We start from the raw sequence: 13,992 nt of genomic DNA, 5'->3' as shown, positions 1-13,992 counted from the left end.
GACACAGCTGAAGCAGAACAAAAATCCCTGTTTCTGTTTGGTTTTGGAACTGTCAGAAAGACCATCAAGTGTCTTCCCCAGCAGGAAGGAACTCTGAGCTTTCCAGTTCTCACCTTTAATTTGTTTCTCTCCCATGTTCCTTCTCAGCTCACATTCAGGTTCATAGCCAGAGGTTTGTATTTCATAGCCAGAAAACCTTGTGATAACCCACTGTAAGAGCTTGCTGTGAGCTGGGTTTATCTGTGACCTGGTGCATGCACTGCAGAGGCTTTCCCTCTGGAATCAGCCCTTGGAAGGTGGGAAGACACACGGCCACAGCTATTTCTGAGAAAACAGCCCTTTCTGATTTGTGTCAGAGTCATGGGAAAAGGATGCTTTAAAAAAAAAAAAAAAATACCCTGGGGTTGTATGTAACATCCTCACCCTGACCAGTCACCTCGTGCTGAGGAGTGAGGCGTGGGGCTGCCCATCTTCTGCCAGCGGAGCAGTCGGAACAGCGCTGTGCCAGGAGACACCCCTGCCTCCAGGACAGCTGTTGCACAGCCCTCCGGGTCTCTTCCAGCAGCACTGACAGGGCTCTGAAGACATCTCCTTTGTTTAGATTACTTGATAAATAACAGGCACAGCTCACATTGCACGTCCAAGAAGCTGGAGGAGAATACAGAGGCTGCAGTGAAGGGCCGGGCACGACCCGCACGTGTCCCATGCCAGAGCACTCAGCTCCCTCCACTCCTGAGAGCCAAACCCTGACGCAGCCCTGGTGCTGCACCTGGAATGCCCAGGCTGCCTGGATCATGCAGGATGGCAGCAGTTACCCCCTCAGAAAAGCTGCACAGCTCTCATTTGTGAATGGGGAAAGGAGCAATAGGTCCATTTAGGAACAGGGAAAGAAGTAATAGGTCCCTCCTCGATTCTGGTGGGAGGGTGCTATCGTGCCCAGCTCCTGCCAAAGGTGACCCTGGGACTGGCTCCTGACCAGGCTGGCACCAGGGCCCGTGACCACGAGGTGAACAGCTCTATAGCCCATATCCAGTCCCCCACTGAGTTTATTTTCTAGTGTGGCAGATCAAAGGCTGCTGTAAGGAGCAAATCTATCAAAGGCTCAGCACCCGAAGATGGATCCAGCTCACTTTCATGTTTACTTTTAACAAGCACCCTCCCTTCCTATTGTATAGCAATTGCTTTAAAATGGGTAATTACCAGATTTCCCTATTAACAGGAAAAATCAGGCAATCATAAAGCTTAAAACATGCTACTACCCACACACTGTGTGTATGGCACTAGGGAAAAACCAACCTGAGCAGCACAGCTACTACCCAGCGACCACGTCTGGGCTCAGCGGCCGGGTTTAATTTGAGCAAACAAACCCCTCTGCTTCCCAGCGATGCCACCAGCCCTGCTCTTCCCACCACTCCGCTGCGAGGGCTGCAAAAGCTCCAGGGTCAGCTCACACATCCTGTGCTAAAGCGGCTCCAATGGGGAGAGCCTACGCAGCCAGGGCTCGATGCTGCAGCTGTGGAAGCCCAGCTCTCTTCACACAACCTTTTCTTAGTCAAAATTAGAGGAGTCGTTCCTGAATTTCACTCAAATAACTGAACAAGGCTTCTCTGGCTGCCTGATCACTGACATGAGCCACCAGAAAGCCCTGGAAAATTGCCATCTAGTGGGAATTCACTGATGGCACTTTGTATCCTCTGATGCAGTCATAAGAAGTGAAAATTTCCTCTACTCCCCCTATCTGGTGACCTACACAAAGCTGAACATGGGCCCAAAAGGCTGGTGGAGACTCCACCTTTCACATCCTGGTATCTTCCTTACAGCACAAAGAGCAAAAGAACAGAATGTGAGCCAGAAGCTATGGGATGATCTTGAGGTTAAAGCAGCCGACGGGCGTTTGGGAAACTTGAGGTGAGGTTCTGCCCTGTCCCCAAAAAGTGCTGGAATCAACTGTGGCCTTGAGAACTAATCTGAGTTTTGCTACAGCTGATGAGCAGCTTTGGGAAAATGATTTAAGCAACCTCGTTTCCCACTCCCCATGCTAGCTGGGATACTGTTCTGCTGGGATGTTGCATGAATTATCTGGTATTTGGGAAGCTCTTAAATACACCCATGTTAGCTCACATGTAGTAATTACATGTGGTCCTGCTTTTAGATTAGAACCACAATAATTCAGAGCTGAGCACATTCTGGTTTGATTTTCTTATGACTGTATGAATTCACTGAGACAAGTGATAGGGAAATGTGATTCATGTCATTCATATGACTTCTTTCCAAAACAGTTCTTACTTTGAGCTGAGCAATTGGGTAAGTGTTAAAGGCGAGCCTCTTTTACCCAGCAGACTTAAGAAGGTTGTTTTATTCCACATTTCTGTTTTCAATAAATCTCTCAGGACAAAAACATCCCCTGCAGCATATATATGCAAAGGACAAAAAGGCGTTAAACCCTAAGGGAGGGGGGAAGAGATAAATAGTTTACTTCTATTATCTTTACCATATGTTCCATTCCGACTGGATACACATAAACAGCATGTAATCTTCAAGCTCAGCTTTAGACTCTTTGAAGTGACCTGACCATACTACTGATTTATTTCAAACTAACCTTTCTCTTTGAACCCTAGGTCAAGGTTAATTCTATAATAAAACATACCTTATACAGCTGGCTTTTCCAGTGGTGCTAGCAAGTAACAAACCCCTCAGTCATAAGCATTTGTTTCGCTGACTGTAGTATTGTATTTCTATTTTCCCTTCCCTATATTAATTTCCTTCACAGACCCTAGTTAAGAGGAAAAAAAATCTCTTTTCCGGCCCATGAGATCAATTTTAAATACACTGGAATTAAATTAAGACATTTAAGCCACACTTCTTTGCTGAAATGCATCCACCAACACCAGAAACTGTTTTTATTACAGTCTAAGTTAAATAATCAGATCTTCACATTCATAAGAAGCCGGGCACTTACGTTATTCAAACTCCTCCACTGGCAATGACCCTGTCAGAACCTTTTACAAAGCCATCTTTGCACTGAATCATAGCAAACCACCAAGGACAGCTTTTCTACCTAGGAAAATAAAAGTGGAAAAGGCAAATATATTTGCAAGGCACTTCTGAAAAGAAACAAACAAAAAAGGAGAGGGCTCTTGGTAAGCACCCCTGGCCAGTCTGGCTTGTCTGTAGGTATGGAAGGGTAGATCTCCAAGCAGAGGTGCACAAGTGTGCAAGCCAGCTCAGCAGCGTAGGGTGCAGTTGTTAAGATGCTGAGGTGCATGCTGCACTGCTCAAATGCTGCTGCTCAGGTGGTTTCTGAGAGGGCTGGAAAGATGCTTTTGAATCTCAGCCACCAGCCCACAGCACAAACTCACAGCACTTAATTAAAAAGCAGCAATACACAAGCTAAAGCAGCAGCCATGGGGTATTTCTTCTGACTCCAAAGCCTGGCCAACACAGTGCCTGTTAGGGCTGATGGGAGAGGGATTAGAAGACAAATTCTGGGTCTGGGGCTTCCCTGATGCTCAGGCTGGGAGGCTTTATCTGCTGTAGTGAACACAGAGGAAAACTGTGCTTCCCTTCCAAACAATGGCTTGATCCTGGCTTATCCTCACACAGTCTGCAGGCCCGAGTCTACAATGGGTTGATGTTCAGCGTCACCAGCACACAAAGGTACCCGTCCCCTTAAACTGGCACCAAAGGCTTTCAGTACTTCCCCTCTAGCTTAGTGCCCGCTTTGTAAAACAGGGTTTTAGTCCAGCATTAGATGAGCCTGATCAGACAGCACTCTCCAGCAGCATCAATACAGCAAACTTGTTATCTCATTAATATCCGTCATCGCCTAACTCGGCTGAGCTCACTGTCCATTTGAAATCCCAAAGGTAGGCATCAGTTTTGGATCAATGCTCTCAGAGTTTTCATTAACTATTAGGATGCCAGGGACGTTTTAGACCTGTTTTGGGTTGATTTCTTCATGCTAGGACAAGTCCACAAAAGGCCTTCACACACCTTGTGCTGCATGAAGCAGCTCTGCCTGCCCCAGGGCTATCAGAAGTACTCTTCCTCTCTTGTCTACCAGGGTCAGTGGTATTTTTAAATGAGGGCATTGGAATTGCACCAATTCAAGACTTCAAAATTCCACCCTGAAACGCTGAGAGAGACATCTCTGCCATTTGCTAATATTGTTCTTTAACAGGCACCAAAAAATATTACATCTAATGATTTATTAGTGAATGAAATCAGCCAATTAGACAGCCAAGGACTGGTTTTCAAAGGGATTGCACAGAACAATTTAACACAATGCAAGATAATAAACATGCCCTGAACTGAATCACTGAATGATGTCGCTAACAGCCTGTCAGAGATATCAGATATTTACAGCAGAATAAGGCTCCACATCAGATAAAGTAAAATACATCCTCTCAAGGATAGAGAAATATGGAAAGGAATCTCTCTCTGGCTGCGTTTCAAGTCTGGGTGATTTACATAACTCCCGAGAAAAAGCTGTGTGTGGTGCTAAAGCTCTTCCAAAAAGACACCCATCCGTGCTGCTGGTGTGCAGGAGGCCCTCTGGACCAAGGCTAGCACAGCTGCTACCCAGTGTTAAGAAAGCCAGCAGCACAAAATACAGTGGAGAACTGGAAATGTGCTGGTCGTGCCACTCTGAATAAACCTCTATCGATGTGAGAAGCTCCACAGAGAGCAAACAAAGTCTGGACTTCAAAGTTCCACCCAAAACTCACACAGAATAATCCATTACCTGTTACGTCAAGAAGGAAATAGAATAGCATGGTCCTCACAGGATGGATATTGTTTTAAAGATAAATACATGTACAGATATCTAGTAATACCTAGTAAATCTAGTTTTAAAGATAAATGCATGTATAGAAATCAGGTAACCTAAAGCAAAGGTATCTTTAAAATCATTTTGTCTACATGTTGCCATTAAATGTCAGAGCAAGTATTTGTGCTGGCCTAGAACCAGTGGCTTCACATTGCAGGCTTGCTCATGCAGCTGTTAGGGAAACATGCATTTTTGATGAAGAAAGCAAGTAAGCAAACCTACAACTCAATTCAGTTCATATACATCACTGTGAAATAGTTTCCAATTTAATGTAACCATGTTCAGTCTATGATCTATTCAGTTCTATCCAGAGTTATAAAAGCTCCTTATACTCCCAAGCTATTCAAGAGGGTGAGTAAGAATATGAACTCTGTGCTTAAGAATGAAGTTCACATTTTGTTTGCTTTGGTATCAGTTTGCTTTTAACATGGTATTTACTACAGCTGGTGTTCCTGTTCGTTATGAGTAAGGCTGCAAATTACAGCTCAGAAAAGGAATGAGGCAGCCTTTAAAGATCCAGCTGCAGGATGAGAACCCAGTAGCAGGTATCCACAAGTGACCTTAACATTTTTCCAAGCATCTGCAGTCTACACTTGTGCAGGGTCTGCATCAGTTACTCCGTGGATATGCATGGTATCCCTCCTGAATGAAGAAAGGAGAAAGATGTTAGAAGACATCTAATACAGCCATATGTTTCCCAACTTGGGTCTGGCTAAATAACTCGCACTCAGGAGATCAACAGTTAGCGTCAAGGAGACTTCCACCCTGCTGATGACGCATCTTGGAACTGGAGAGATGTTTCAGAGCACTGAGTGAATATTTCAGAGGAAGATTGAGCCCCAGTTTCAGCCAACATAGTGAACACAACCTGGTGAAACCACTGATTTTCATTATAAAGTTAATTCCTCTCCATTAATTGCACAATGCCTGCCTGTGGAAGATGACTCAAACAAACCTGGACTCATTCTTTCAGCCTACAAGCTTGGATGACAAAGGTAACTGCTGAGGAGTAATTGCATCAGTGTGCTTCGGGCTTACCATCACCTAACAGTCCACTAAAACCACAGCTACAGAACACCACAGTTCAGGTGAAAAGCAGTCTCCTTAGAAGAGAGGGTTATCCCCTCGCCCTGAACTAGGGCTCTGGCTAGTCGCACAAAGGCAGTGCCCATGCTGGGAGCTTGTCCCTGCTGTGGCCCAGCAGCTGGGATCTGGGACCCCTGCACAACCCCTCTGATGAGGTGCAACTCTCGTCCCACCGCTGTCACCATCCCAAATGGGGTCGTGACTGCACAGCAGGTACAGAGAACAGCGCTCCCCCTCTGCGTTCCCCAGCACCCCTGGCCTGACCGCTCTCCACCAGGCAGGGCACCTTGTCCCCCCATGACCCTCTCAAGGACTATACCTGAGGGGAAGGCGCCATTCCCCATTCCCCATCCCCCCCGTACCCAAATCCCAGTCTCTACCTGAGGCGAAGGCACCATTTCTGTCCCCCTGTACCCCTCTCCCGGTTTATACCTGACGCAAAGGCACCGTTTCCATCCCCCGTACCACTCTCCCAGTCTCTACCTGAGGGGAAGGCGCCATTCCCCGTCCCCCCGTAACCCTCTCCTGTTCTCCACCCGAGGGTAAGGCGCCATTCCCCCCAGGCCTCCCCTCCTCCCCGTCCCCAGGAAACGGGCACTGCAGCCCCAGGGCCCCCGCCGTGCTGGCAGCCAAGCCCCAGCTCGGCGCCGGGAGGGCGGACCGACGCTCCGGAGCGGCGCGGAGTGGGCGGACGCGTCCTCCCGGCGGCGGGGCGGGGCGGAGCGGCGCGGCGGGGCCCAGGCCTCGGCCCCGGCGGTGAGGGCGACGCCGGCCGGGCGGGAGCTCTCGCCTCTTCAGAGCGGTCTCCGCTCGGCAGCACCCCCCCCCCCCCCCCGCCGGGCATGCCACCGCCCGGTCCCGGCGAGGCCGCCTCCCGCGTCAGGGAGGTGGCGGGGAGAGACCCGCTGGCCGCCGACCTCCGGTGCAGCCTCTTCGCCGCCGCGCTGCAGAGCTACAAGCGCGACTCGGCGCTCAGGCCCTTCCCGGGCCGCTACACGGCCGGCGACACCAAGGACTTCGAGGGTCTGGTGAGTGCCTGCGCCGCCGGCCCGGGCGTGTGTATCCGAGCCGGGAACGCGTCCCTCTACCTCCGGAGCGAGAAGTCAGGCGTGTGGAGACAGGGCGGGGAGCCGGCCGGGGCTGCGGGACTGGGGGAAGGACAGGTTGGCCGCTGAGGTGAGGGCAGGGCCCGGGGGTGTGAATAAAGCAGGATCAATCGTTAATCCAGCCAGGGAATCCGGGATTCAAAGCGCCTTTAGGATTCTGAGCGGTAAGCCTGCGTTTGGGAACTTCCCCATCCGGCGCTGGGATGGGAAGCCTTTTAAAAGCCTCCTCGAAGCTAAATCGAAATAAATGTGGAAGGGGGTTTGTGTTTCACACGGCGTGAACAGCCCCTGTGCCTGCCCCGCTGCACATGCTGCCTGCTGACGGCTGCTCTGCTTTCAGGAGCCTCTTTAAGTAGCCGTTCCCGTGCCCTACAGATACCGTTAGTAAGTATCAATATTTTATAACTTGCCTGCTGTTTGTTGTCAGCAAAAGCGAGAAACTTTCCCACAAACCGGTTACAAACGTTTGTATCTCACAACAGAAACTGATTTTCAGTGTACAGGCTGTTAGGTTGAAATATTGCTTTGTTTTCACTAGAGGTCTCTGTTTAATCATAATGGGGGGGGTAAAAAAAAAGGGAGCTTGTACTAACTGCCTGTCTTGTTAGCTTGCAGATACCAATGCTCTGCCGAGCCTGAAAGAACTGCTGGAGTCTGTTCCAAACGCAGAGAAAAGGACCTGGGATTTGCTGAGTTGGATTTTGTCGTCTAAAGTCTTCGTGATACACAGTACTAAGAAATGTGAGGTAAGCCTCCAGTTCTGAAAAGCTCCATCAGAATTTGTCTTTTATGACAACCATGCACCTCTGAAAGTGTTTCCTCCTGCCAGAAGTTCTTGTGAGAGGTTGACAGTTCAGTGTGAGTGTGTTATTTTTTTCTGTGTGGAGAAAAGGTTTTTTTTAAATACAATTTTCAGGGACACTAGTTGGAAGGAGTAGTTTCTGCTGGCAGTAGTTGATGAAGGGCACTGATTATGGCTGGTAACTCCCATTAACGTGGTATGTACCTGCATGTTCTAAACACAATAGTCCAGCCCTGATGTCTTGAAGCTAGGTGCTGCTTTTCACTGAGAAACACAACTCTGTACTTCTGCATTCTGCCCCAAAAACAGAAAGGTGGAGAGTCACTGAGATACTTCTGTAGCAGGGATCAAAATAGTTGTAGAGATTAGTATCAGGACGAAAACAACTGCTTTCACTTTTTTTCCTCTTCCAAGATCAGTCAGCTGATGAATAAATCATCTCAGTAGCTGAAGTGGCATGGTGGAATTGAGATACTGGCTTTACATCATTAGTTAATTCATAATCACAGTTCAGTTGGTGTTTTTTCTTCTGGAAAGAAGAATTGAAGTTTAACTTTGATAGAAAGAAACCATCAAATCTGCTTAGTCCTTCTGAACTGTGACAGCACTGAATGCTGCTGCAGGAAGCATAATCAAAATACGTAAAGCAATATGAAAGACTAAGAGACAGTAAGCAAAATTTCCAGTGAGTAACCTAACCCCATAAACCAACACTCATGTTCCTTCCTGTTTTCAAGTATGAGAAGATCCAAGAACTCACAGGGGTGTCTGGGGCTGCGGTCCCTGCTCCGGACTACCTCTTTGAGATCATTTATTGTGATCACATGAACACCAAGTTTGCTGAGACCAAGGGAGAGCGGGACCTCATCTATGCCTTCCATGGGAGCCGCCTGGAGAACTTCCATTCCATACTGCACAACGGCCTGCACTGCCATTTGAACAGGGTGAGGCTCCTGGTGTCCCTGCTCGTGGCACCATCTTCTGTTGGTGATGCTTTTTAAAACTAGACCCAGATTCCTTCAGGGATACGAAACGTGCAGGTGAATTCAAACTGCTGTGTTGGCTTCGGCGTAGCCTGTCATGGATGGTTGTGTTGGATTTTCTAGGGAAGCCTGAGGGTGTAAACTGGAAATGGCATGAAACCCTTTTCACCAGCCTGACAAATTAATAGCCATCGTTGCTTCTTTGTAAGGAAGTGTAATGCTTCTGAAAATCCTGGCCTGTCTGACAGCCTGCAGCCAGAAAGATGCACACAGGAGGAGGACAGTGACCCAGGGGACGCAGAGATTTTCCCTTTCTGCCTGGCCTTGGGCTTAGATCAACTAAGTTTTAGGTGTTACTTGCAAATATAGAGCCTTCATGAAATGGCTGGGGTAAGGGAGGCACCCTGTAGGATGTGCACCTTTTCTGATTGCAGTGGAAAGGCTGTTGGGACTCCTGGCTTTTTGTGCTGTCTGTAAAGCAGCTTTGCCACGACAGCTGCTTAACCTCCCAGTCAGCCTGAGCCATGTCTTTCCCCCACTTACTTGATTAGTAAAGGCTTATCAGGTACGGTGGACTCGCTGGATTAATAATTACAGCCAGTGTGGCAAATCCCCTGATTACTCAAATAGTTATTCAAAACAGTTATATTTAAAAGGAATTCACAGTTGGAAAGGGCTTCCCTCTTTTTGTTTGGTTAGCAAAGTGTGGATTTAAATGCAAGGAAAGCCTTGCCTTGCTGTGGAGGTCGGGTTGTTTGAATGGTGGCAGTCTCAATAAATCAATGAAATGCTTCTAACAGCAGTGCAGTCATGTTGATATAAAACACTTAGGCTGGCAAACTACATCCAAATCTGGGAAAGCATCAATCTGTCCACACCAAGGGCTGTGCCAAGCCGCTCATTTGAGGGATGGGAGAGGGCAGCTGCCCCACCCTGAGGAAGTTGTGCCAGGACAAACACAGTGCACGGACCAGGCCCAACACGGATCAGAAAAGCCTTTCTTAATTTACCTGCAGAAACAGAACTGCCAGTCTGAAAGTGAGGAACACTGGTGTGCTGTTTATACAGGATTTTAGGATGTATTTCTGCTCCGTTCCAGACGTCCCTGTTCGGTGAAGGCACCTACCTTACCAGTGACCTGAGCCTGGCTCTCCTTTACAGCCCTCATGGCCTTGGCTGGCAGCGAAGCGCGTTGGGCTCTATCCTTAGCTGCGTAGCTGTTTGCGAGATCATTGACCATCCAGATGTAAAGTGCCAGGTGAAAAAGAAAGGTGAGCCTGCTGCAGTAATAACTGTGTGGTGTTCATCTCTTACTCAGCACTTCTCCTGTTTCAGCTTTGCATTTATATTCTGTCACGTTCAGGCAGGTGCAGCATGTGGAGCCCGGGTACCTCAACAACCCCTCAACAAATGCACAACAGTGAAGCTTCTCCTCTTGAAATACTATATTTAAGGGGTAGAAGACATTTTGGTGGCATCATTTGTTTTTCCCAGTTTCACTAAGACGATAAAATCACATTCCATAATCCCTGATCATTTAACCTGTGGTGGGGGAACAGAAGCACCACAAACATATCAAGTATGAGCCACATTAGGTGCATAGGTAGCCTCTGTTCAGGTCATCCTTCTGCTTTGCTTGCAGGGCTCAATCAGTCCTTCTATGTTTTCCTTTTCCCTGTTAATACCAGCAGCTCCTCAAGCTCCATATGGGAGAGCTGCCTCCTTTTCACCTTGGTCTGGGCTGTAATGCCATCCATACCAAGGATGACTGGGAGTGGTATAGCCTCATGCAAACTTCTCAGTCTATTCTTGGATGCTAAAGGATTCAGGGGAATACCAAGACTAGATCTTTGGTTATCTCATTCCCACTCTTGTGATTATATGTGTGGAGGGGATGCCGGTTGTTTACGTTTTTACAGTGACTTGAAGTTGTGGGTCTCTTGCTTTTCTGTTCCCCAAACAACCACGTTTTCTCTTCCCATGCAGATTCAGAAGAAATAGACAGAAAAAGAGCAAGAGTGAAAAACAGTGAAGGGGGTGATGTACCACAGAAATACTTCATTGTCACAAATAACCAGCTTTTACGAGTTAAATACTTGCTAGTGTATTCACAGAAACAGCACAGGAGGTAAGAGTTCAGCTGCCTAGAGTGATGAGCATGCTATGACAGCCAGATAAGCACATCTCAGCTTTGAAAAACAACAGAAAACAAGCAAGAAGGATACACTGTGCTGCCAGAATCTGGTTTTACTCTGTTTCCTGTGAAATAAGGCTTACACTGTCACATTGCCTCTGTCTCACTCTTTTGACAGTCTCAGGCTCAGATAAACTTGCTTTTTCCCCAGAATTGTAAGCACTGCATATCTCTGAGAGCTCTAATAATGTGTTTGTGGCAGGAAACAAAGGGGGAAACTGCTGTGTGCAGCTGTTGAAACCAAAGCAGTTTTAACTGCCTTTACCTATCCTAAGAGGCAGCTTTCACCCAGCTAATCGGGGTGTGTGTACAGATCAGGCAGTTACAGCTCCAAACCACAGGGAGAGGTGTGAACACAGGGAGAGGTGTGAACACGGGGAGAAGGGAGAGGGTTGTGCTTGGGGAAAAGGATGGGGAATCGGGCTCGGTTGTGGATTATGGAACAACAACCACTTTTATTGCATTAGCTTAACAATTTAAACCACCAGAACCTAAGATACTCTTTGCCAAGGCATTTGCTCATCTCTGACAGGATTCATGCACATTTTTTTTCCCCTTTTCAGGCCTTCTAGTCAATCTTCCTGGTTTTACACCCACCGGTTTGCCATCATGATGCTGCTGTACCTGCTGCTGCTGATAGCTATAGGGGCCAGCAACTCTCCCACCTTCATTTACTACTGGCAGAGGATGTTTGACTCGGAGAGATGACTCGCCCAAGATGATAAACTCTTTATTTTCACCACGTGCCTTAATAATAACCAATCTGCCACGTGCTGCATCTGTTCCAGAGCTCTGGAAATCAAGGTGCCTGGAGCTTTCTGATTCTGTTGCCAAACTATTATCCTCATGGCATCTTCCCACTTATCCTTCCTTTCCTCTTCCTGCGGTTCACAGGGATGCCTGGTACAGCTGTGAAGGATCACAGCGGCGCAGCGTAGCGTGAAGCGGTTGTCAAGGGTCCACAGGGAAGAAATAAATTAATGAAAACTAAGTGTGGAAACACTTGGGTGGAACTCTTTTCTGTCAAACTGAGGTATGTTTGTACAAGTTGCAGAGGAGGACTTTTGTCTGCCTGTCAGGCAAAGCAACCAGTCTGTTTCTGGAAGCTGAGCTTAGCGATGTTTAGCATGTATCAGTGTGGATGGGATCACTGTTCAAACTAACTTTTGGCCAGGAAATTTTTTATATTTGAGCATGATGATTGTAAGAAAACAAGAAGAAATAAACCAGCTACCAAAATGGAAGAAGTTAAGTGGTTTTGACTATGGTGTGGGTTTGGTTTTTTTTCTCCTTGTAAAACATCTAGAAGGTTTGTGCTCTCAGCTGTGATCTGCCTTGTGCTTGGTTGGTGTGTAGCTCAGGCAGACTGGGGCCCTTCAGCATCAATATTAAGGCTTATTCCTATCACGCTGCCTCCTGCTTGTATTTTTCTCTGAGAAGAAAGGGGGAAGAGTGAAGGGTTCCACTTACACCTGACGGGCTTTCTAGGGGTGGGGTTGCCTGGGTTTTGGGACCTGGTTCAACAATTTTCCCTGCATTGAATTGTTTTCAGCCTCCCTTTCCAAACACACTAAGTGGCAGTAACGTGCCAACTGTCTCCTGCAACCCTTCACCAAGAAGTGGAGTAAAAGGGCAGCAGAGCTACTAGGGTTGTACTTCTATCTGTGAATGTTTGCAGTACAATTACCTGCCTGTAGACTTCACTTAGGCCTCCACATGACAACTTGTGCACAATACTGTGTGGTTTTTAATGATACATTGTCTGCTCTTGAATTTTCTACAGTAAGAATGACGTCAGTGATGCTGTTTGCAAAGTGCTTTGGCTTAATACCAGCGTGTAAAACCTCAGTGTTCCTCAAATCCAGCTTTTCTGCTGTTGAAGAAGGGTGTTTTGGGGGGGGCTGTTTGAAAATGCACCTGCAGATAGACTTGAATTAGTTGTGCAACACAAACAGGGCAGCGCTCTCCTGCTCCTGTCACGAGTCCCTCGCATTTGCTGTAGTTACAAAGCAGCTTGTGAGTGGTTGTAACTGAAAAAGCAGCCAAGAGCTGTCCTCTCATTAGTGCCTGGGCATGGGGCAAAGCCTGCTGAATAGCCCAGGGCTGTTAGGCAGAGCACAGCTAGGTCTGTGCCATGGTTTCAGCTTGCAGCCTGGCTTTTAGTAGTAGGTTTGATTAACCCAGGTTTTCATTGCACACAAAAAATACCTCATCACCTATTTCCAGCAAACGAGTCTACCATTTCTACCTTGTTAAATACTTCAAAGGAAACCTCTTCTTCCTGTGTTCTGGTTCCTAATTGCCAGAAAAAACAAACTGGCCATTGGGTTTTCTGACTCAAGCCTGAGCACGAGTTCATTTACAGCAACCCCTCTTCTTGGTGGATGTACCTAGAAGCATTTATTCCATTTAATTTTGCTGCCAGAACAAGATTATTTATTTGCCATACAGCTTGCAAAACAAGACCATTATAATCCAGTTCCCCAGTGCCTTTTACAGGCTGGTAATAAAGCTTGCCTTGCCTCTGCCCCCCAAATATGTGCTAATTACAGCGTTGATTTGCAATTAAAATATACATAAGCTAACGATTTATTGCACAACAGATACAACTACTTCATAGTAGTTTACTCCTTGGTATTCCAAAGCAGAAGCTCAGGGTTTGAGATGTGCCTGGGTGGAATTCCTGGGAGAATTTGCCCATCTTTGGTCCCTGTTAGAGATAACATTGTGCCATACATGTGTTGGTGTGGGGTAGCACCAGCCAGAAAACCTAGGGGTACCTGATGCTACCTAAAGACTCTTGGGGTGTTGAAAGGCTGCTACATCTGCAAGTGAAACATCTGGAACAGCTGGGGTCTCACAGGGGTCCTTAAGGAAAGGAGGGGGCTCAGCAGTGGGTTGGAGGAAAGGAACAGATTGGGGGGGACGCAGTGGAGGGGGGGGTTGAGGTTCTTTTCTGGGGGGTTCCTTGCATGGGAGAGTTTCTGAAGTGC

At 47.3% G+C, this 13,992-nt stretch overlaps 1 protein-coding gene across 1 annotated transcript; it reads left to right on the top strand.

The window, feature by feature from the left end:
* Positions 1-6,756: 6,756 nt before the first annotated feature.
* On the top strand, positions 6,757-12,241 carry PARP16 (poly(ADP-ribose) polymerase family member 16; the record flags this gene model as incomplete). The annotated part of the gene is made up of 6 exons (XM_084268077.1): positions 6,757-6,942; positions 7,629-7,766; positions 8,560-8,766; positions 9,905-10,076; positions 10,792-10,933; positions 11,563-12,241. The coding sequence occupies 6 exons, from the start codon at positions 6,757-6,759 to the stop codon at positions 11,705-11,707; spliced, it is 990 nt and encodes a 329-aa protein (XP_084124203.1). The 3' UTR covers positions 11,708-12,241.
* Between the last annotated feature and the right edge of the window lie 1,751 nt (positions 12,242-13,992).

Source organism: Gallinula chloropus (genome assembly GCF_964237585.1).
Source record: "Gallinula chloropus genome assembly, chromosome: 9".
Lineage (NCBI taxonomy): Eukaryota > Metazoa > Chordata > Aves > Gruiformes > Rallidae > Gallinula > Gallinula chloropus.
The sequence above is the reverse complement of the archived record's forward strand: the minus strand, read 5'-3'. Positions and strand labels throughout refer to the sequence as shown.